We start from the raw sequence: 23,853 nt of genomic DNA on the forward strand, positions 1-23,853 counted from the left end.
TTTGTCGTAAACTGCATTTCAGGAAGCAGACTTTGGAGTGTAGTGTAAGATGGTAGAAGGTAAAAGAAGTATCGAAGCTTTATGAAGCCGTCGCTGGCTCCGATGAGTGGAACGAAGGCGAACGAGGGAGAACATGTTGAGGATGAAAGATCGTTTTGGAGAAGAGCGGTCTTCTCATGCGGTCATGGGCTCAAGTTTTTAGAAAAGCCAACTTTGAAGTGTGGTTTGGAAGAAAAAGAAGGGTCAGACTCGTAAGACTTTATACATATGCTCTCTGGTAGCCCAGAACTAACCCATATCCAGACACAGCGCAACAACATGTGCGAAGATATTGTGGTATTCTCGATATCTGAGCAATCAACGAGAAATCCCGCTGCGCACATGATTGGAGTCTTTGCTGCATTCTGTGGCGCCGCCAATTCTAGACACACACTTTTAGGACGTTCTCCAAGGTCAGCTGATCACTAGAGTGATAGTGACAATTTTGATTTTGAGGAAGCTACCCCACAGACAGCTTCATGTGACAAACTATCTCTAATTTTGCGAGACAGCGCAGAGGCAACATGTCTGATGGGCTATGTTCTTTTGGAAAAGAACAGGAGGACAAAGTTATAGTAAGAGAAAGGAAAGAGATGCAACGGTTGAGGTGTTTATATACACATCAGCTATGCCAGGGGCGGTCAAAGGTACAACCGGGTTCGCAGTTTTGTATGTAGAGGCAATGCAGGCACAACAACCGGAGAAGACATGGAACTGGTAGTCGAGTTTTTGATCGAAGCCGGCAACAACATGATATGTTGTGATGACGATTTTGAAGTAATTGAGTGAACAAGAAGTCGAATCTTAGTTCTCATGGCATATTGAAGCTATCTTTTTGGCTGTCCAGGATGTCGAAACAAACATGTTTTGCGGGCTAGCGATTTTTGGAGACAGCGAGCAAAACACACATGTAAGAGGTCCGTGTTGATTTCGGAGGAAAACACGAAATCTTGATAATAGATGAGAAACGGGGGAAGGGGTTGAGAGAGTCGTATTTATATTGATTTCATGGACTTGGCAGGGTGTACTTGGTAACGTTTTGACGCGGAACGATAGACTCCGAATACATGGAATTGTTTGGAATGTTTTCGGTGTTGGTAAGGCGCGATCACTCGCGCCGCGTTGATGTTATCGCCGGTATGTAGCCTGAGAGCTCTTTTGAAGTTCCAAATTGCTCTCATGACCGAGAACTTAGATGGAGCGACTAACTGAAACGCAAAAGTTCGCTCGGGTGTGACGATGTAAAGTCGTGTTACTGAAAACGAATACATCACATTTCGGGAACATGACATTGGTTCTTACTTTCTTTTACACATACATTGTGTCGTCGAAATATACCATTGGCTCACGTTGCTGACACGATCAGTGTGACTGAGTGTGCCTCCAGCGTCTCGTATTGCTGACTGAACGAGAGTTTTGTGGATACCGCAATGTGGCGACGCGGGTACAACATGCGACTTCCCGACGCACGCCTACTCCACCTGCAAGACCGGGTACGACACCAACGAGGTCCTGTGCCTGGTGGCTGCCACGCCAATATGTCAGAGCTTATAGTTTCCGAACCTGGATCGCCAGAGGCGCATGTCAATTTGTAGGTGGCCGCCGATCGCCTATTGATATCGCGGCCCGTGCGACGTATACGAAATATGACTATGGTGTTGTTGTCTCTCAACAACCCGCGATCGACATGTCGTGGTCGTTTGTAATATGGCAGGGTGGTCAGACGGACAGCGGAGGGTAGAACAGTGTCGGTCGAGCGAAGCGGCCGTCGTTTCTGCAGCGATCATGCGCAGCAAAGCAGGAGTGCGGTGTGGTTACCAGCTCATTGGGCCTGTACAAGGTAGCATATTCTGATGGGTAACTGCATTGACAGCTCGCGATGGTGCAGGGTTCCACACCCCCTTGCGTAGCCATGTGTTCGAGAAGCCGGAAAGATCGCATATTCTGAGTTTCCCCTGGCGCTATCGTGATGAGATCACGAGTCAGATGGGCGCATGTCTATCTCGACAGAGTGTGTTCTTCCAATGATCCCACCCTTGCATCACCTGTGATAGGCAGCCTCATGCGCTCGATCGACCAGGGTGTGTCCGTGTTGAGCATGCAGAAAGTGTGCCGCTTGGGGCTTGCGGAGAGTTGTGCAGCCGAATGCAATGAAGCTGCATCGCGAGATGCGAAAGGTGGCTGCAGGATCGAAGGCGTCCACACTCGCTGCTTCTTCGGCGTTCATGTACAATTGAGGAGCTGATGTGCTCCCAGGGCCAGGGAGACGAGCCGGTCGTCTCCCGCTATCAGGGTCCTCGGCTGCGCAATCATTGGCGGTTGATCTGGTTGCTGGATCTCGAGGCGTCCCGGTGGCTAAAAGACGCGAGAGTGATGACTTCAGCCCATCACAAAAGCAGGTGCGTACCCTGGGCGCAAGGCACGCGCAATGCTAGGGCATATCAACATTACCAGGGCAAAGTATTGAATATTGAAGGAAGCGGGGCAGTGCGACGGCAGCGCTTCACGCGATAATAGCCACCGCGTCCTCTGCAAGGCTTGGTCCCAATCGCGAACGGACCTGTTTGAAGATGAAAATATGAAACTGCGAGTGTCAATTACTCAAGCGGGGTAGCTGCAAATATTGAGATGCTGCACCTATATCCCGATCTCGTAAGATCGCCGTCAGTGTTCAATAGCCGGCATGCGCCATGATGTGCTGCAAGGTCTTAATGTCCTTGTGATAAGATGTGATCACCTAGAGGCGCTTGTTAGCGATGATTGTGGCGCCTGCGTCGATCCGGTTTTCTGTTCCCGTAGCTCTAGCTGGAGGTCAGATCTTGCTTTTGACACGGCCCAAGCCTCAAAATATGCGTGAGGCGCTAACACTGCGTCGCCAAGTCGCCGTGCATGATCGCCTTCCCTTTATCGGCTCAAGGCGTCGAATGATGAGTAAGTGCAGCGGATGCCTTCGCATTTGTCAACATGCGAGGCTGCAATGGCGCCTGTGGGTCGAGTTGGGATGCGTAAAGTGAGGCGAGAAGGAACGGATACCCTTGCGGACCAGGGAAGGTACGACCAGAACTTGGAAGAGCGACTCCACCATATAGAATCCTTCAGAACAGCGCTTCAGTTTACCTCGGGAACAAGGATGTCTGCAATGAAGCCATGTAATTCTAGTACAAATTCTATACTACAGTTGCTGCCCAACCACGTCGTTGCATCGGACCCGGGAACCCGACCGTTGATGACAGTTGTCGTTCCCGCCCTACCACCTCAGGCTCGGAGAACTGCCTCGTTGCCGCCCAATGCGGAGACGAGGTGTTGTTCTCTGGTCGAGACTTCGAGTGTCTTCGTTGCGAATTCACCGGAAGCTGCGAGGGCGCAAGGACGATCCGGTGGTATCCACATGCATTCGTGCCGGCTCTATCGATTGTCCTTCCACCTCATTAACCCATGCGTCATAATACACTCCGTAAGATATCCTCAGCGCCCGCGCCGGATGATCTGTTCCAGCATCAAAACCCAATAGCAAAAGCAATCAAGTACAGATGCTCGTAGATGCACGTATCCATGTCGTCAACATGAACCATGCGTGCCATTGCGTTCGTACCATAACCCTTCCCCACTTTTCCCCAATGCGAACACAAAAGACGAACAAGAGAATGGCCTGAGAAAAGGCTGAAAAAGAAAAGTGAAGACGTGACTCAAAGCCATAATGCTCGACGACTGCGAAAAACCATGGATGCAAATGTTGGACAGAAGGAAAAACCGATGCAGATTGACTTCCGCAAGAAGCGGTCGATGTTCCTCGGCGTCCCAATGGCTGTGGAAGGAAAACCAATACGAGACACCCTGAGAACAGTATATGTACAAAAAGAAGCAAGTGAAGTCGTCTCGAATGCGCTGGATGAGCGCGTAGTGCGGGTATAAGCGTGCGCATGGACGGTCTGTAGCAAGCCTCTCGAGATGAGGGTCAATGCGCTGACAGGATGGCGCTCGGGAACGGCACTGCGATCAGCCACGAGGAAGATCGTCGCGACTAGAACTTGCTAAGATCATCGCCGTCGCGCTGTGGAGGTGGGTCGTTGTACAGATGGACCAGCGCCGACTTCTTCGAGGAGGTCCATGCAGGAAGTCAACACTGCGCAACGTTAGTATTGTGATCAGGCAATGAAGGCAATGTGGTACTGACTCGCTACGATTTCCTCTTCCCATACTCCCATTTGGTAGTCAACGAGGCCGTGCTTCTCCATGCTGTCGCAGTTCTTGACAAGTTGAGTGCCCATCTTCTCGAGGAATTCCCAATCGATGAGTGATTTGGGAGGCTGCGGTCGCTGGCCCGTGGTGGTCATCTCCTGCGTCATGGTCTTCTGCTTCTGCAGCGTGGACAGCCAGCAGGTGTTGAACTCTTCCCACAGCTGCAGGCGCTGTTGGTAGTAGGTTTCGTCGTCGCGTACTAGGCCTGCTGCGGTCAATTCAGTTCCTCGTTCGATAATGCGCACACCGGGGAACTTACCCAAAGTCTCGGCCCAGTGCAACAGCCAGTCGGACATTCTGAGGAGCAGTGTGCCGGCTTCGGCGAGGCGGCCGTCACGGACATGCTCAAACGTCTTCTTCAGCTCGTTCTGGTAGTTTCGATAGAAGTCGTCGTACTCGTTGCCGCTATTGGCCTGGGGCTCGCTGTAGTTGCCCTGGGAATAGCCGCCCTGGGAAGGCGCCTGATGGGGGTCTGTCATGCCAGCGGCAGTGAAGGCGGGCGCAAGGGCTTCTCGTCCGACCTGAGCTTGGGGAGCGGAATAGCCTAATGAGGGATACTGGGAAGGAACGTTTTGCGTCGCGATGGCAGAGGCAGGTGCGCTCGTGGGCCCGCTCTCATAGTATTGGGGTTGTGCCACGCCAAAGCCGGTGCTCAGGACCTGTATAGCCGAGTCCCTGTTCTGCTGGTACTGTTCCACAGGCTCATACTGCGAAGAAGGCTGCGCCGCGGCCTGGGCGCCCGGCACGCTGTACATGATGTTCTGGCCGTAGGGCGAGTACTGCTGGGGCGCACGCTGGGCCTGTTGTTGCTGGTCGGCGGCATAGTCCTGGGCGCCATAGGCTACGGCAGAGGGCTGAATCGACGAGCCAAACTGTGCACCTTCACCGTAAGCGTAACCGTAACCCTGAGAGCTGGCGCGACTTCCGGAAGAGGGGACGGATGTGGGTGGGGCAGGTGCTGTCAAGGGCGGCTGCCTGAAGCGATCGGGTGCGCTTACCACTGGATACGATGCCTGTGGTGGAAGGAGCGTGCCTTGCTGGCTTGCGTAACCTGAGGGAGTATGCCGTGGCCGGCGGTCATTGTCCATCCCAACCAGCCCGCCTTTATACTGCAGACTGAAGGGGGGTTCGAGAGCCCGGTACCCCGAGGGCGAGACTGGCGGCGTCGCGTAATTGGCCAGCTTGCAGACTTGCGGGATGTAGGTGGTGGAGGGCCGGCGCAAGAGGTGGAGAGGCGAAGGCGCAGGTGTAGTCGACGTATGCGCGGACTGATGGAAGAGATGCGGTTTGGGGCGGGGTGCGTGAGAGGACCAGAAAGAGTTGATGGGTGATGCGGGCCAATGGTGGTAGATGTATGACGTCCGAAATTGGAAGACGAGATGCTCCCAGGTCCAGATGGTTTGGATATAAACACGGCCCTGACGCGTCGACGAGCGACCAATGCAGCCCAATGATGCAGGAAAAGAAGCTCGCGCAAGAGCCTCGGCCAGCCACCAGGATATCCTCGCTCCGCCTGCAGGAAGATGACTGCAATGCAATGCTCAGACGTCCGGGATTGGTCCTCCCGATGCGGTAATGTTGGAGAAAATGTGTGCGCCGTGTGGATCAGCTAAACACGTAGCCACTAGGTGACAGCGAAATTGTCCGGTAGATGCAGGCGTGGAGAACCCTGTGTGGGATGGGCTGGTGGTGAGGCGACGCTTATGCGTGAGATGTTTGAAGGGTAGTCCTTGCAAACAGATCAGTGTTCCAACGAGTCGGACGGAGTAGTGGCCGGCCTAGGAGATGGTCTCAAACAATCTAACGTCTGCGTTGCGGTAGCTCAACGGCCTAAACGTACGCTGGCGTTCTTCACGATGCAGTGTCTTGGGGCGCACTGGGCGAGCGGGAGTACATGCAGAGACGAATGAAGCGTTCGGTCCGAGACAGGACTGAAAGTGCGACGGATGCTAAGATTGTAATCGGATCGGTTGCACTGGACCGACGGATGAAGTGAAAGGCTCTGTTATAAGAGGCGTGTGAGTTCGACGTCAGTTCACGGCTGGCGCAGATGCTCACAGGGATGCAAGTGGGGGAGGGTGGTGTGGTCGCCGATGGTAGCCAGGCTGGAGGAGGGCAGAAAGAGACGTGGGCGGGAAGTGATGCAGTCGCGCTACATTGGGAGAGCATCGGGCAGTGTGGGAAGCAAAAAGGAAGTAGTTCGCAAGCCACGCCGGCGAACAGACTGTAAATACTTGGACCAGGGTGTTGAAGCTAGAGGAGAAAACAATGGTGGGTACCTGAGAAGTGGGTGTGGCTGCAGGTCGGGCGAGCGAGGGCTGACGAGTAAGACGACTCTACCAGCTCTGGATGACAGCGACCATGCGAAGTCTCCGATTTCCGATATGGCCAGGGCGGGGCTAGCAGTACCCTGTCTGCCATGGTTACGGATCGCCCATGGTGGATCTGCAGGCGTCTGGGCAGCCACACTGCAGGGCAGCATCGCGTTTGCTATGCGTGACCACTCGATGCCGTCGATACGAGGGCGCTGTCAGCGCCAGCACGACGACAAAAACCACCAACTCCATCGTGGCTTCCTTCTTCTTGCTCTTCGGCGCAACCAGATGGCGATTCCCGCCCCGCGGCTCCACAGCGGCCAAATGTCGCAGCTGGCTGCTGGCCCAGGAACTGCTCCTCTCACCCAGCTGGGCTTGGCGGCAGACAGTGACCACGCGCCACATGGCATTTGTCCGCCAGTACGCGTGAAGAGCTGTAGGACAAAGGGGCCCGACGCACCGTGGGAAGACTAACCTTCAGGAGCGCGTTTCCGCCATGTTTCATGCCGCAGGCGTCCTTCGGCTCTTGAGGCGCCCTCTCCTGCTGCCAAATCACCAAACGGATGTCGAACTTGGATAGCCTCACGGCCGGCAGTGTCTCGTGTAGGTAGGTGCTGACAGGTGGGAGTGAGAAGGTTTAGGGGCTATCTCGGGCTCCAAACTCGATCCGTCCTTTCATCTCTGCAGCGCTGCAAGTTCCCGTCCACGCGCAGGGATCTCTCGCCTGTGGTCGATCTTGCCTTGGGCCACTTCACCCATCAGCCTCACTCGTCGATCCTGATCCTGCGAATGGGGACCTTCCCTTTCGAACTCGTGGACTGACGCACACTCACTCAAGCCGCGACCTCGCGACCTCGCCATGCCTTCTCCACGCTGCGACTCCTCGAATCTTACATGTGCGGTACGGTGGGGCTCTAGCGCCATCTCGGTCGCTCCTGCCGGCAAACCTCACTGGTTCTTGCCGCGAACCTTCCGTCATTCTTTCAACACGGCACGCTGCAAACGCTACCCACCGCCGTTTATTCAGGCTAAGAGCACGCCTTGCGCTGTCACTGACACTTCAATTGCACGCTCTGGCGCGCCATACGCCGCGCGCGCGACTGTCCGGAACATTGCGCCATGAATGCCTGTTCACGTGCTCACCGAAGACTGCAATCTTCTGGAAGCTTTGCAAAGGCGCACAGCATGGCTCTGCAGGACACAGCCATCGCGTCACGAAACCAATGTCGTTCAACTTGCCCGCTTTGGTGCGATCACTGTCCAGACGAGTGCGTCATTCGGTACGGATGGCGATCATCAGGTGGCCCTGGCTTTCGCATCAACCTCCACCACCGCGCTTCGTGAAATGATCAAGGACCACGGCGAACATGCTTCGAGAAGGTTTCACTTCGTTCGACAAACGTCTGACTCGCACTCCGCTGCGACCACCTGGCAAAGTCTCGGGCGAATGCCGTGCTCGACCGTTTACGCGTCGTGCGGGACACGCGACAAGGAGTCAAACAGGGAGCTACCTTTTCCAACGAAGATCCAAACGGCAGCCCATCTTCTAGTGCCAAAGTCTTCTCATGCCTCCTGCCACATAACGTTTGTCCGCGACATGATCCGGAACGACCGAAAAGCAAGTGCAAGCGGATATAGCACAGACGTTGTGGTTCAAATATCATTGGCCGCCCTATGACCATGTCCAAAATAGAACATCGTGAAACGAGTCAGGGACGATCACCGCAACTCTGCGCCCGCGATCAGCCGGTCATATGTTGACTCTTGTCGCATGTGCCACCGGCAATAATAATTGGCCTGAGCATCTTGCTGTTGCAAAACTCACAATGCACATTTGCCTATCTAGGGTCTTGGTCGAAAAGCAGTCATGAATGCGAATGCGAGTTTAGCGCAAACAGAAACACATCAGGAAGGCATAAGTTATCGCATCAGTATTGAGTGCATTGCGTGCTGGTGGTGGCGCAGCCATTCATGCGATATACATTTGCTTCCTCTTAGCAAAGTGGTCTTCAACAGCTGTCAGGAACGGACCGAGAAAGCAATAACAGACAGTAGTGAAGCAAGGTTGAACCTGCATACTTGCTCGACATGAGACTGAACCAGGGAAGAAGCATAGTCAGCAGGGCAGAGCGGCACAAGGTTCAAGGCCTTGTGTTTCTGGACACACTTGATGGGCATGACCCTGTCCGGGCAATGCCGCACCAGATGAGGATCGTGTGAGCACATGGCCGTTTGGGTTGCGACATTGACAATCAGGCGAAGAATTGGTCATCTCCACGTGTCGTATGTACAGCACCCTGTTCCATGCAAACAGCGACAAGGTACCGAGAGTAACATCAACACTTGCTTGGACATACACGACGAAATCGAAGCACATTCAACAGACGGCGTCTTGAAATGTCTCGTCTTACACTTGGCCAGGCTGACACTGCAGACGACTAGCGATAAAAGGATAGTATACACACAAGCAGCTCATCGCTTGACCCAGGTGGGCATCTTTCGCGCCTTGACGTGACCTGGCTTCTTCCTTTCCACCTTCCTTGGGTCGCGCGTTATGGTTCCAGCTAAGGAGCAGTCAGCAATTGGATCCGGAATGCGCAGGCGAGACATGTTTGGGATCATCCAGGGGTGTTGACTGCGTTTTGAGGCGTAGACGTGGGCATGTGTCAGCCGCGAGGGCTGCATAGACAATGCTCATGGAACGACAGAACAAGCAATGCTGGATTGCAAAAGGCACGGATAAAGAAAACATCGACTCACCTCGTCGCAGCGCAGGCTTCAGCGCGGGTTCATGGACCAGCAATGACTTCGCTACAGCTAGAGTCATTGCTTCCGCCTGGCCAGTCAGGCCACCACCCTGCACCAGAGCAAAGACGTTGTACTTGTCAAGACGCTGAGTAGCCTTGAGGGCCCAGACAGCGCTCTCGCGGTGATGCAGCCGCCCGAAGAACTCTGAGAGGGACTTGCCGTTGACGAGCACTTCACCCTCGCCTTCTACCAGCCAAGCCACAGCAGACGACGTTTTTCTCCGCCCAACGCCCTTGGCACGCCCAAGCTCATCAATCACGCCAGGCTTCGGAACAATGTCACCGGGCTGGTTGGGCTTCTTGTACCGCAGCATCGCCTGCACAACCTCGTCGGGCATGAGCGCGGGGTGAATGCAGTTGAGTCTCCGCAGTATTTGCAGCATCCTGTGATACCGCGCCGTCTTTACCGGCTCGTTGGTCATGATGCGATACTGCTCGATCGTCTTCCAGGCCACTTTGGGTGCCTCTGCGGGCGGTATAACAGGCAATGTAGCGACTTTTCGAAGGAGAGCGGAGAGGGAGAGGAAGTCGTCGGTGAAGGTGGGCTTTGCGCTGAAGTAGGACGGCGATGCTGGGACGACGCGCAGTGTTCGTAGGGAGTCCTTCTTTTCGCCCTTCTTGCCGCTGCCTTTTGTCGTCGCTTCCAAGTCGATTTCGGGGGCCGCTGTGAATGGTTCCCGTATCTCTTCCTCTGTAACCTCTGCACGTCGCACGGCTGTCGTCGAGATGCATCTCCGTACTGTGGGTTGGAAGCTCCGTTGAGCATACCGAATCGTGCGTTCGCATTGGGGCCGCGGTCGACTCCCCAGGGCATCGGCCGCCCTCCAAAGACTCCTTGAAAACTCCCTGCTTGCCATTGCGCCTCTGGTTGACAGCGAATGCACCGTGGTAGCGCTGTCAAAGAAATGCCATCTGCCACAACTGACGACGATGGATGCACGAGCCACCTGCAAATGCTTAGCGCTAGACTGAAATTAGGTGGACTGTGCACGCAAAGTTCCTACAGCCCCTCCCTCAACCCAACCAGCTTTTTCTTCACAACTCCTGTCTTCCACACACTGATTGTTAAGCTCAACCACGAACTCTACAATCATGTCTTTCGGAAAGCTCTACAGCTACTCGGTACGTCGTCGCACACAGGCACGCGAAGTCGCACCGCAATGAGTCCTAACAGCAAGCCAACAGGGTAACCCGCGTACCACCTCTCTCCTGGCCGTCGCGAAGGAGAATGGCCTCGACATCGAGTTCGTCGACACTGAGCCAGCCAAGGGTGTCTCTGAGGACTACCTGAAGCTCAACAAGCTCGGCAAGGTCCCTACCTTCGAGGGCGCTGACGGCTTTGTCCTCTCCGAGTGCATCGCCATCGCTGTCTACCGTAAGTGCTACCCCGCGCGTTCGCTCCTCCTCCCTGCATAATATGATGTCGAATGAATTCATTCAGTTATCCCTGTCTGAAAACTATTGTTGAAAACTTACTATTCTGATTTGCCTCTACCACATCTACTCCGTCTGTCCAAAATTTGGTGGTGACTCAGAGCTGACGGATTCCAGTTGCCTCGCAAAACGAGAAGACCAGCCTTCTCGGCAAGACCAAGCAGGACTACGCCACCATCTTGCGATGGATGTCCTTTGCCAACACTGAGGTCCTCTCCCCCCTCGGTGGCTGGTTCCGCCCCATCCTCGGCCGCGACCCTTACAACAAGAAGAGCGTCGACGAGTCCCAGAAGGCCGCCCTCAAGGCCGTCCACGTCATTGAGGAGCACCTCCTTACACACACCTACCTCGTTGGTGAGCGTCTGACTCTTGCCGACATCTTCGCTGCCAGCATCCTTGCCCGCGGCTTCCAATACTTCTTCGACAAGCAATGGCGCGACTCCAACCCCAACACTACCCGTTGGTACGAGACCGTCTACAACCAGGCCAGCTACTCTGCTGTCGCCCCCAAGCTCGAGTTCATCTCCGAGGCGTTGAAGAACGTCGCACCCAAGAAGGAGGGTGGTGAGAAGAAGAAGGAGCAGCCCAAGGCCGCCCCTAAGCCCAAGAAGGAGGAGGCTGAGGAGGAGGAGGAGGCACCAGCTGCCCCCAAGCCCAAGCACCCTCTCGAGGCTCTGCCCAAGGCCACATTCGTCCTCGACGACTGGAAGCGCAAGTACTCCAACGAGGAGACCCGTGAGGTTGCCCTCCCCTGGTTCTGGGAGAACGCCAACTTCGAGGAGTACTCCATCTACAAGGTTGACTACAAGTACAACGATGAGTTGACCCTCACCTTCATGACTGCCAACCTGATCGGTAAGTCAAACCACCTGCAATTTATATAATCACATTGCTAATTCCTCCAGGTGGTTTCTTCACCCGTCTTGAGGCCAGCCGCAAGTACCTTTTCGGCTGCTGCTCCGTATACGGACAGTCCAACGACTCCATCGTCACCGGTGCGTTCATCGTCCGTGGCCAGGATGCTCTTCCCGCCTTCGATGTCGCTCCTGATGTCGAGAGCTACGAGTTCACCAAGCTCGACCCCACCAAGGAGGAGGACAAGGAGTTCGTCAACGACCAGTGGTCGTGGGACAAGCCCATCACCGTCAACGGAAAGTCCTACGAGTGGGCCGACGGAAAGGTGTTCAAGTAAACGCTTCGCCTTCTTTTTGAAGTGTTTGCTTTGATTTATGATGCGGATGATTAACGAACTGGCATGGGTATGGATAGGATGACGGATGAGGATTCATGAGATCACGCTGGGCAGCCCTGGTGGATCAGTGATACTGCCATAGCCGTTAGAGGCTCAAAATGCTGCACAAGAAGTTCATGATACCCAACACACAATATTGTCTCGATACTGTGACGTCTGTTCCAAGGTCGTACTTTTACTCTGCTAGTCTCGTCATGTACATGTGATAGATCTTAAGCGCTTGTATGCGACTGCGTTCCTTATCGCGCACTCAACAGATAACGAAGAGTTTGTCTTCCCTGACACTACGTTGCCTAGCAGGTGTCAGGTGTTCTCAACCCCAGATCTGGGCTCGAACTGGGGTGGGGCCAACAAAGTCGTGGCTTGTCGAGCCGAGCCTATCATTGGTTGTAAGAGACAAGGAAATAGCCCTAGCCAACCGCCGAAGCCGTCCAACGAAGGCTGGAAAGAACGGCGGCGTGGGCAAGCGCATGAGGCACATGCATGTCTTTGATCCTCGAGTCCTCACCTCGATCTCCATCTTGTCAACTTCTACAACACTGAACCGCGCCGAGATTGCGGTCCCGCGACGGAACTATCACGGTGACATTCGCGCGCACGGCCAAACACAGCCATCATCACAAGGCACGCCTGAGCTGAGCGCGGGCGTATTTGTCGTCATCCGCACTTTGATTTGCGACAATCGGTACCTTTTTCGCACAACGGAGGAAGAGCTGGAATCGGAACATCAGGATTAGCGCGACAAGAACCGCGCAATCATTGTGCACATAATTCCGGCTTCCTGCGTTATCAGTTGGTGGATCGTGCTCCGGACGACGGAACGGCGGCCATCGGTTCACGCAAGTGTAACGTGCAACGGTAACAGAACAAACTGGTGATCTGGCTTTGCGCTACGGAAACGCGACGCAAGGATTGAGCACAAGAGTGGTTTCCGGCTTTAAAGGTGGGAGGTGCGAAGAAGAGGGAGAACGTCCTCGTTGAGTCTTGACGCAAACAGAAGATTCTAAGGAAAGAGAAAGTGTGTTTTGGGACAAAGAGCAAGCAAAACCGGATTGTGCTTGTGCATCTTAAAACAGCTTGGGGAAGAGAGGCTAAGAAAATTTATCAGTTGAACTGGAAGAGGAAGACAAGAGGAACACCAAGGGAATGAAAGAAGATAGCGCGAGGGTGGTGAGGAGATCATCTGGAAATTCGGGGGAACCTGCGATTCAGGTCATCTGTCTGGTAGGTCATTCTGTGCTGGTTGTGTTTGCCGATGTGGCTAGAGGCATTCTCATATATGCATCAGATGTCGCCAATCGTGCAGGTCGACAAGCAGATGTGCCGTCTCGCAGTAGAGGCTAACACGAACAGGGCTCTGGAGGTGGACCAAGCGAAGACAATGTCACGGGCTTCCTCGTTCGATCAACAGCAACAAACTGGGCTAAGAACTCCGTCATAGCTGTGGATGCAGGCTCCCACCTTGCATCGATTACCCGCATACTTGGTCAGGATTTCCCGCTTGTCTCCGACCCGGATCCAGCATTATCGACCCCACATAACGGTAATGGAAATGGGAATAGCAGTGACGCGCATATAGAGTCGCCGTCGCCGGGCACTGGGCATGTCTCGCTCTCCGACGAAGATTCTGGACCTGAGACACCAGATTCTGAGCAGGATGTACCCGTCACCATTACTACGCTGAAAACTGGCGCATTCGCGGGGTTACCTTTCCCACATCTAAGTGCCAGGGCAAATGCGCTACATGTTGTGAGAGAGCACATTTCGACTTATCTCATCACCCATCCACATCTCGACCATGTCTCGGGCTTCGTCATCAATACAGCAGCTTTTCACAATACATCTCGACCCAAGCGGTTAGCAGCACTGCCATTTACCGTCAACGCGATCAAAAACCACATCTTCAATAACATCATCTGGCCTAATCTTACGGACGAAGATGGAGGCGTGGGACTAGTAACATTCCAACGGCTTGCAGAAGGCGGTAACATTGCTCTGGGTGAAGGAAGCTCAAGAGGTTACATCGAAGTGTGTGATGGCTTAGGAGTCAAGGGCTTCAAAGTAAGCCATGGCCACTGCATGCAGGGGCCTGGCCATGTACACCGCGGATCGAACGCCAATCTACTGGAGACCTCAGATCGGCAAAATGCAAACCCTTCTCAATCGTATGGTCAATCGGACGGACTTGAAGGTCGTTCACAAAGTTTCTCCATGACTACACAAAGCGCACCCGGTACTCCAGGTTTTAGTGGAAGCACAGAAGCCGGCCGACGAGCCAGCGGTGTCACAGTTCCTCAACCACAGCAACCGCAATCGCAAGATCACTGTGTAATCGACTCAACCGCCTACTTCATTCGCGCCGAATCTACTCTTACAACTCCGAAACGCGAGATCCTCATCTTCGGCGACGTTGAACCAGACTCCCTCTCCCTTTCCCCACGCACACATCAGATCTGGACAGAAGCAGCTCCGAAAATCGCCGCCGGCACTTTGAAAGGTATTTTCATAGAAGTCTCATACACGAACGCGCAAGCCGACGCCGTACTTTTCGGACACCTAGCACCCCGCCATCTACTCGAAGAGCTCGGCTTCCTCGCGGCCATGGTAAAAGACAGCAAAAAGCAGCACGAGCGCGACAAAGAAGAGCTCCGCTCACAGAAGAAAAAGAAGCGGAAGAGAGCCAGTGCAAGCAACAACCTCCAGCTCGAAAGCCTGACGTCTATCGAGGGCGGTAGGAAAGCCAAGATGGGCGGCTACCTAGGTGGAGTAGGCAAAGGGATAGATTCCCCAATTTCGACAACAAACCACTCGCAGACCGACGATGAGACAATGAGCGACTTCCCGCTTTCGAGGGGTGACACGGGGACGAACACGCCTGTTCCTTTCCCGCCCCCACTGCAACATCATCAGTCTCTCCAACGGAATCAGGATCAACCACCGGATCAACAGAATGGCACTCCCGGGCCACCTCCATCCCATCCCTCTGCGCCAGCAGCGTTCGGTCTGTCATCCGTCTCCGCTGAGCACAACCGCGCTATGCTCTCCGCCGCATTCGATTCTCCGCTCAAAGGCGTCAAGGTAGTTATCATCCATGTCAAGGATTCCTTCATGGATGGGCCGTTGGTTGGGGATCAGATTCTGAGGGAGCTGAGGGAAGGGGAGGAAGCATTGCAGGAGCAAGGGAAGGGCTTGGGGTGTCAATTTGAAGTTAGCGCTGCGGGAGAGAGTTATTGGTTCTAATGGGCTTTTGAGTGGGGTTTGGGTCAGATTGGATTCAAGATGATTTGGGCTAGAGAGGGGTGTGGTTTGGCGTTTTGGGAGTGAGCTTCGGCTCTGTCTTGGGGGTTCTTGGATACTTGAGGGTTACGATATATGTATGTGTTTGGGCGGCTACTCTGAGTATTTGGGGGAAAGCGCGTTGGGGTTTGGGGATACATGTAGCATCATGAGTTTTGATATATCACTGCTTTTGTTAACACCGCAGCCATCGCATGAGCTGCTGTCTGCGTTGAGCCATCATCCATAACGTACCCAAGCTATTCCAGCACCAACACTCCCCACTTTCTTCACCACTACTAGATCATCTCCCAAACACACGTTCCCTCTGTCTCGTCTGCCGTCGCATCCACCACTCCATCCCATCAACAAGCGCCCTATTCCCTATCAGAAGCGCACCCTATCCACATCGTTAGCTTTGTACTCAATCCCTACTCCAACTCTACTATAGCCTCTCCCTAACTCCAACAACATACCGGTATACCAACAAACCACCACCCCGCAATCCACATCGCCGTATCCACCGTGTAAAACGCGCCCACACACCCGCCAGCCCATAAATTCACCGTCGCACAGCTCATCAGTGTGCGTGTTAGGGGCGCGAAGCGGTGCCGTGCTCGAGGCCGGTGCCAGAGGAAGAGCATGAGGGTGTGGAGGAGGATGTTTGACTGTGGTAGGTAGATTAGTACGTCGCTTTTGTGGTAGGTAAGGTGGAGAAAGTAGGCACAAAGAGACGGGGGTTAGGTAGGTGAATAGCACGAGCAAGGAAGTTATTGTATTCAACGTACGGGTATGAATACGCTAGTAATGTATATAACATTCAGGTCGTGGATATTGAGCCCGCCGATAGCCATGAGCGCGCTGCATGCGTAGGCCATCACCGTGCCGGTGGCGATCCAGTATGGAATTGGATTCCAGTCGTCGCATGCCATGCGAGCTGTCCGGGTTCGCTGCAGTACTAGGTCTGATTCTGTGTCTGTCGACATGGTGGACTGGTTATACGTGGGATGCCGTGGAGAGGACGTGAGGGCATGCGCGGCGGTGCGAGTTGCGAGGTGAAGGTAGATACATGGCGAAAGACGCCAGTGTTCAGCCACATGATGTATCAGCTATTACACCGTTACTCTCTGATGTAAAGGGTCTTGACTGCTTGTGGGCGTTGTTCGTCCCTGAACCGGTTTGACGATGGGCTCCCGGAGGGTACCATGGTACTTGCCTGGAATGCCGAATGAGCGACACGCCTTCTCTCGGTATATGCGCGGGTTTGATCGCGTTCCCCGCGTTTGGAATTTTTGGTCAATCTCCTGGCTCGTTCTTTCTAATTCAGTAAAATAGGAAGCGTACTCACTGCACATCCCATGTCCATCGCCAATGAATCCCTCAGCGTCATCACCAACACCATCACCACAATTACCACCCCTATCAATAAAGAAGCTATCGAGAATGTATATCGATAAAATAAGCGATCTCGAGGATGCGATCCTGCTATCCCATCTACCCGATGAAGAGAGCGCACGCGATGCATCACCACCCGCACAACTACCACAGCCCCAGAAGCCGCGCAACAGTGCGTCCACCAGCACAAGACGATCTGTACTGCTCGCAGCTATAGCATGTTACATCGGAGCTGCCGTGGGAGTCTATTACGTCGATGATATGGAAGAACTCTTCCTCTTGCTGGTGTGGATTATCATGCTACCTGTAAGCTCAGTCCTCCACAGTTGTTTTCACCCCCATTCAACATTCTTCTTGTTCTGGGCTAACCTTCATGTACCGATAGATGACCATCATCTGTCTTTTCGGAGGCTTTATCCTGACACATGAGAACGTTCCCAAGGATACCTCACTGCTCGCACGCTGTATAATACACTCCTTAACCGGAGGTGTCTACATCGCGAGCTGTGTCTGGATATACATGGCGTACAAAAGAAGCCCGGAAACCGAAAAAAGTAGCTTTGGGATGGATATGGCCGGATATTGGTTTTTCATCTTGCCGGTAAGTAACCTTCGTCCATATGAGGGGTGATGCAGGGGTGGCACAATCGTATGCTTGCTGACGCGTTTCTTGCCGACAGATGGGATACTTCGTATTGAACCTGGCCGTGCTGCTAGCAGTGACGGTATGGAATAAAAGAGACGAAAACACAGTACCCGAGTCACGAGCCGGGGAGGCTTGCTGCTTGGGAATGATGGTACGAGCAAGGTGAACAGGAAGCAGAAGAGTTGATGGGAACCAGGGGTTACCGATCGAGTAACGCGCCTTCTCTCAGCAAAGGGTCGTTTACTCGTGCGTTGTGACTTGGGGCAGCTTTCACAGTGAAATTGAGCAATAATTTTCAGATTGTCTCATTGTTTGCCACCATAGAATCGAGGCCTTTCTACCAAACCCACTGCATCAATCACCCAGAACTCTTCCTCGCACGATGCTACCACCATATTCAGCACGCAATATGCATCTCAACTACGGCAGTAACCTAGGAAGCAGGTATGACGAAGAAGGCGACCTCGAGTCCGCGTTCTCCTCATCTCCTCAATTTTACACGGAGAGCCAATTCCGCGCACTGCCGCCCACACAGCGCGAACTGATTCGAAAGTCACACCGGCGCTCGTTCATTCGGTCACCACCGGCAATCATGATGCTTTTAACATTCCTCACTGTAGCTGCCGTAGCACTTTACCAAATGAATCACGATATCACGGAGGTCATGTTGATGTGGGCCGTTTTCGTACCGGTAAGTCGCTTCTCTATGCCCGTCTCTTATCTAGCTACGCCAAACCCATATGAAGAAGTTCTTACTGATTGATATGAGCAGATGGCAGCGATATTATTGCTGTTGGGGTGCTTGATTGCACACCATAAGCTTCCTAAGGATATGTCGTATACCGGTCGATCTGCTATTCATCATTTCACTGGATTGACATACGTGGCAGCTTGTATCTTGGCGTATATGCTGCAAGGGAAAGATCCAGATGATAAAAGGAACTTTGTGTTAGCAATAGGGATGTCTTGGTTCTTTGCTCTGCCGGTAAGTCTTTCCCTTCTGCGGCAGTAGAAGAAACATGTCGCGCACATTGAACGTTAACTAACGCACTTCTTTGTTCGCAGATTGGGTTCATCATCTTGAACATCGGGATCGTGTTACTTGCCAACGCATGCAAGAAGGCGGAAAGCGAAGAGTCGTCCGAATGACTAGAAGATAAGGGGTTCTGCCTGTGGCTGTTGGACGGTTGTTGACAAGAAAGGCAAGAAGGAAGACAAAGACTTGACGGGCACGCGAGGTCAGGTGAGTTGCATGAAACGTTTTTGAACAGATTAGGAAGGAATAGTTTGGTATTGCAGCACGCAACTGTAGATGGTTCTGAGGACGTGTCGGCAACTTTAAGCATAAGTTCGCTGCCTGTTATTGAATTAGCAATGTGTGGATCAGAACAGGGATAGGAACCACCTTACGCGTATAATTCCTTGCCATCGTCATAGGGGCGCGAAGGCGACCCAGCATCGACCTCCTTGTTCACTGCCGCCCGGCTCGAGATCGTTCTCTTCCTCTCCCCATAGATCGAGGCCGAAACCCAAAGCAGCCACATGATTCCAGCAATAACTCCATATGCGATGATCTGGCCCTGGCTGGGGGCGAATCCGGTAAATGCGGGTGCGTCCGATGCAAGCAGCAGGCCAAGGCCACCATTGATCATACCCAGTGTGATCAAAATGCGACCCAGCCAGAGGTGACCGTACGACCAGATAGTTCGGCGACTGTATTTCTTGAATTTGAGGTGGTGGACGAAGCCAAGAATGGGTTGGAAGAAAAGCAGGACAAAAACAATGATGCCAATAATCGGGTGGTAGTTGTCGAGCATGTTGACTGGGATATTGTTGATCATCCACACGCCGAGACCGAATGCTGCGATGTACACAACATACGCAAAGAGTTGAAATATGCCATGGACGATCCAGACACCGCGAAACGATCCTAGTCGTATGAGAATCGATCCAACTGGGAATAATAAGACAAAGGCCAGGGCTGCGAGGACACCATGGGCTACGATGATCTTATGTCGTGATTCTGATGAGAAGCCGCCACGGCCACCGCCAAACGATGAGCCGAAATCGTTGTCATCGCTGTCGCTACCTCCTCCAAATCCGCCTGGACCGTATTGACCACCGGGGCCGTACTGCGCAGAAACTGCGGTTGCTGCTATCATCTCATCAATTTAGTCCTCGATTTCCAGGATTGGCTTCATACCTAAGCTAAGCAGCGTCGCTCGTGTACTAAAAGTCATAGTGAAGATGTGGAATGAGGAAGACCAACGCAAGCTCGATTTGAAGGTCTACAGATCGATAGAAAGAAATATTGCCTACTTGATCTATTCTTACCTGCGACGGCTGATCTAACAACATCACCCACAACACAAGCCGAACAGCGCCAAATCGATGATTCACGTCTGGACGTGACACAGATGACGCTGTTTAGAACAGAAAATGGTCGAGCTTACGCGTTTCCGCAGCTTTTTCGTGTGTTTCGAGTGGTGGACATTGACATGCTAGTCTGACTTGGGGCCGGGGTGCACATGGTGGAGAGCCGGAAGTAAGATGTCGGCGAAACATGTTGGGAAAGCACCGACTCTCATGATGTGACGAGTGCCTCAGGCAGAAGATGTCGTTGACGTCGATACAGGATTAGTAAGGTCGATGAATGGAGGCTGGATGATTCAGCTATCCTGAGCACGTGTTTGCGCGACGTGCCTGTAGCCTTGCGCAGGCACGCGTCTGACTCGCTTGACTTGGCCAGCATTAGCATGATCCTTCGTTCGCGGGTGTAGGCAGCGACTAGGCGACAAGTCTTTGAAGCTGCTATTCCAGGTTTGCTGCGAACATGGCCGCTGGTCGGGTGCCGAACTGATAGTGAGAGGTGCGATCGCGATTACTGGTCACCCGTGTGGCTAGTGTGGCAGATGACGTGAGTAATGACCTTGGGAGCCTGTGCGAATGTCGTTCTCATCAAAAACTTCATCCCATGTTAACACATAGTATAACTTCCGGGTTCACGTTCACCGTCTAGTCGACATGGCGGTCGGCAACGTGATGTGGCATCCCCACGCAGCGCATCCCGTCGCCCTCGACCCCATGGCGGTCAGAGCGCGGTCGAGGTTTTCCATCCGCCCTCCGCGATCCTGGGCTGTCGCATGGCCAGGCACATGTCGGTCGTTCAACAGGTACAAGTCCTGCATGCGCTTGTCTGTAGTCATTTGTCCCCTGAGTTCGCGGTGACTGTTGCATAGCCCCAGTTTGCAAGAGTCGCGTGGTAGGAAGAGAAGGCAGAATAGCGCACCGCCACGGTTGTGCACATCACGCGCGCGCCCTTTGTCCGTATACATGTCGTCAGAGTGGTGAGTCGAAGAAGCAAAAGAAGGTGAAACAAGGAAATTGCGCTGAGTTGGAGCAAAGAGAGGTGAAGACTCTGTGGAGACATGAGTTGTGCATGCCCGCCGCGAGGATGACTCCTGCAGGTCCCGAATTTCGGCGATGCCATGTGGCCAATCATGGGCGGGCACGGGTGCAATAGTGGGCCCGCATTCGCTGTCATCTAGGCTGTGATCTAGCATCTTCCTTCTCCCCGTCACACCATCGTGCGGCTCTGAGTCACTCTGCAGCCTACTGACATCCTTGACTTAGCTTGTACCTGCATACGTGATTCAATGTCATCCCATGTATATAAGGCTGGGTAGGTATCTTGCTCCAATGCTTGACTCTCCTGAGACTATCAGCCGCCTTTGCGGCTTTTCGCCCCACCACTCTCCATCTCCCCTCAACCCTATTATTACTTATTCACACATCCACAAGAACTTGAAATAGACGACATGGGCAAACGTCACAACAGAAAACGAACTAGAAGCCGTCCTCGGAACCGCAACAACAACCACGACAATTCACCTCCGCAGGTCATCAACCACACTCGAAGCGAGTCGGTCAGCACTACCTCTTCAACTCTCTCCGCAACCAGCTCCTGCTTCCATCCTCAAGGCTCCATTGCGAGTGCCAATGCGAACCACTGGCAGCAAACTTACACCGCATGGCAAACCCGGCTTCGACTGCAACAGGAGCAGGAGCAAGAGTTGGAGACTCAACGACTGCGCATCTTTGGCGGACTACCGGAGGATGAGAGGACCTTGATGGAGCCGATGCTCAAGGTGGTCACGGATCTTTTCGATGGTTTCTACGATTACGAAGATCCGTGATGATTAGAGTGCTGGTTCTTTGCACATCTCTACTCCTTCGCATGGGCATCCATTTCAACGGACGATACATGTTTTTACGACGAACACGACACGAATTAACGACCAAACCAACGATGACTCTGGTAGCCAGCCGGAGGCGTGGGATATCATCTGGGCACGGACTCGTAGCAGATCAGACAGCACCTGCGTCGGCCCAACTGGGCCGGCCCGCAAGCGCTATCTGGTTGGTTCAACATTGCTCAGCCCTAGGACTCCGGCTTCACGCATAGGCGGCGGAAGCGAAGACAATGGTGGAAGAGACAGCTAGATGCACGCCTCATGCTTGTACTCGCTCGAGTCCCGAACTCGCGTGTATATGCTATTGGCTAGAGCGTCGCTGTCTCTGAGAACGGCGGAAAGGAAAGAAGGACGCGCATGCGTATTGGTGGAGGAGTCATCTTGCTTGGAAGGAATGGTGTATATCTGCAGCTCTCTGCAGGGCAGACAAACGTCCGAGTAGTTTATCAATATTTCTTTAATTAATCCGAACTTTACCCAAACATTTGGCTTCTCTTGTGGCAATGATGAGTTCTTTCCCTAGCTGCAGCGAGCGTGCTTGCCTTGCGCCGCCTCTCACCGTCAGGGTCCAGTTTTGTTGTCTTACTAGTCCGCATACAGCGTCTCGACTTGTTGTAGGCAAGAGCTTCCAAACTTTCTCTCCCTCACCTCTCCAGGGCTACCAACCGTCCCCAAGCGCGATTTCATTCGCAACTGCTATCGCGGCAAACACCTGACACTGCGCACCTTCGACCGAGTAACCTCGAAGACTTCAGTAGGTCATAGCCAAGCGCGTCCTATACAGTTCACTGCACTAACAACCGACCGCCGGTCAGCTCGCGATGGAAGACACTCAAGGGTTCCGCTTCCTCGATCTACCCAAGGAAATTCGCCTGGAAATATACGACCTTTTCCCTGCCGAGACCCGTCGCTACACGGTGCAAAAACCAAATAGGCCATCCATCACACCCTTCACCCTAGTCTTGGAACGCATCCCTTGTATGGCACTACTCACTACCTGTCGCCAAACATTCCACGAAGTCTCTGCCATGCTAGGGTCAAGATTAGATGGCCAACCACTTCGTATCTTCGCCGATGCGGGAGACTTGTGCCACACGGTCCTCAACGTTATATCGCGTTATGCTTCACCTGACTTCCAAGACGAGCCCTGGGCAATACGCATTAAACGCTATAGTGCTAGTCGCCAAAGTGGCCCCGACAATCAGGATGTGCCCGAAGTCCCGCCTCAGGCTCTACATCACAGTATGACGGCAACTGGCTCGAGGCTAGAAGTCGAGATAGTTCTTGAGCTTGGCGATGTACCTGGACAGACTCCCCGAAACTTGCGGCTCATGAGAGATTATATACGCATATTCTACGAGTGCGTTGTGGACATCGGATGGTCGTACGGTTTTGCCTACGACCCCGTCAATATCACAATCCGGCCCAAGCTGACAGCAGACATGAGTGAGAAAACAATCAGCGATGAGTATCGATTCCACTTCGAGCAATACCAAAAGAAGTTTGGGCTTGGTAAGAGGTGGACTTGTCAGTTCGGTAAGGGCATGACCGAGAGGGAGTGGCAACGCAACTGGGAGGAAGGCAAGCACTTTGGAAAGTTGAAGCAGATCTAGCAGCTTCATGACTTCACAGGAGATCATGTCACAGGAGAAGAGGTGGCTGGTTCGAAGTTACAAACGGTTAAAGCATCGTTACCCGATTGCAGTGTAATGAACCGCGCACCGAGGATGTTCTAGTAGGGAAACCTATATCGGGTTTCTTGGTATCAACATAAAAACAAGTATTGTAGATTCAGAAAGCCTTCCATGAATATTTATCGTCTGTTTGTGCGTATGATTGAAACGAGGCTGTGGAAATTGCTTATGTCGAAGCATTGATAATCGCCTCGCAAGACATCCAAATACCGCCTTTAGCAACTATATATCTCGAACTAGGTCAAGCTAAAGGCTTGAGGATGCAGCATGTTGACGCTCCAACACCCAGAGTAACCAAATTCGTCATTGCCTCGACGGCACTAACCCCCCACCCTCTTTCTCCCTCCACCATCAAACCAACCTACAAGCAATCAAGACCCATCACTATTAACAGCAACCCCGAAATCGCAAAGCGCAGCTAATAAAAGCAGGTTTACGTACCCACCATGCGCTACAAACCCGGCTGAGCGGTCGCCCTACTATCGTACGACCCTCGCCAACGG

General features: G+C 53.2%; 5 protein-coding genes across 5 annotated transcripts; 2 read left to right on the plus strand and 3 right to left on the minus strand.

The window, feature by feature from the left end:
* Positions 1–4,076: 4,076 nt before the first annotated feature.
* On the minus strand, positions 4,077–5,366 carry J4E78_008432 (uncharacterized protein; the record flags this gene model as incomplete). Its single annotated transcript, XM_049369033.1, has 3 exons — positions 4,077–4,162; positions 4,214–4,486; positions 4,538–5,366. The coding sequence occupies 3 exons, from the start codon at positions 5,364–5,366 to the stop codon at positions 4,077–4,079; spliced, it is 1,188 nt and encodes a 395-aa protein (XP_049219100.1).
* Positions 5,367–9,065: 3,699 nt separating this feature from the next.
* MRP9 (37S ribosomal protein S9, mitochondrial) lies at positions 9,066–10,257 on the minus strand (the record flags this gene model as incomplete). Its single annotated transcript, XM_049369034.1, has 2 exons — positions 9,066–9,157; positions 9,354–10,257. The coding sequence occupies 2 exons, from the start codon at positions 10,255–10,257 to the stop codon at positions 9,066–9,068; spliced, it is 996 nt and encodes a 331-aa protein (XP_049219101.1).
* Positions 10,258–10,492: 235 nt separating this feature from the next.
* Positions 10,493–15,326, plus strand: J4E78_008434 (uncharacterized protein; the record flags this gene model as incomplete). Its single annotated transcript, XM_049369035.1, has 5 exons — positions 10,493–10,522; positions 10,586–10,775; positions 10,952–11,689; positions 11,740–12,014; positions 13,440–15,326. The coding sequence occupies 5 exons, from the start codon at positions 10,493–10,495 to the stop codon at positions 15,324–15,326; spliced, it is 3,120 nt and encodes a 1,039-aa protein (XP_049219102.1).
* A 3,483-nt stretch (positions 15,327–18,809) lies between these two features.
* Positions 18,810–19,565, minus strand: J4E78_008435 (uncharacterized protein; the record flags this gene model as incomplete). The annotated part of the gene is made up of 1 exon (XM_049369036.1): positions 18,810–19,565. The coding sequence occupies one exon, from the start codon at positions 19,563–19,565 to the stop codon at positions 18,810–18,812; it is 756 nt and encodes a 251-aa protein (XP_049219103.1).
* A 2,912-nt stretch (positions 19,566–22,477) lies between these two features.
* On the plus strand, positions 22,478–23,269 carry J4E78_008436 (uncharacterized protein; the record flags this gene model as incomplete). Its single annotated transcript, XM_049369037.1, has 1 exon — positions 22,478–23,269. The coding sequence occupies one exon, from the start codon at positions 22,478–22,480 to the stop codon at positions 23,267–23,269; it is 792 nt and encodes a 263-aa protein (XP_049219104.1).
* Between the last annotated feature and the right edge of the window lie 584 nt (positions 23,270–23,853).

This window comes from Alternaria triticimaculans (genome assembly GCF_023758025.1).
Source record: "Alternaria triticimaculans strain BMP 0046 chromosome Unknown scaffold_15, whole genome shotgun sequence".
Lineage (NCBI taxonomy): Eukaryota > Fungi > Ascomycota > Dothideomycetes > Pleosporales > Pleosporaceae > Alternaria > Alternaria triticimaculans.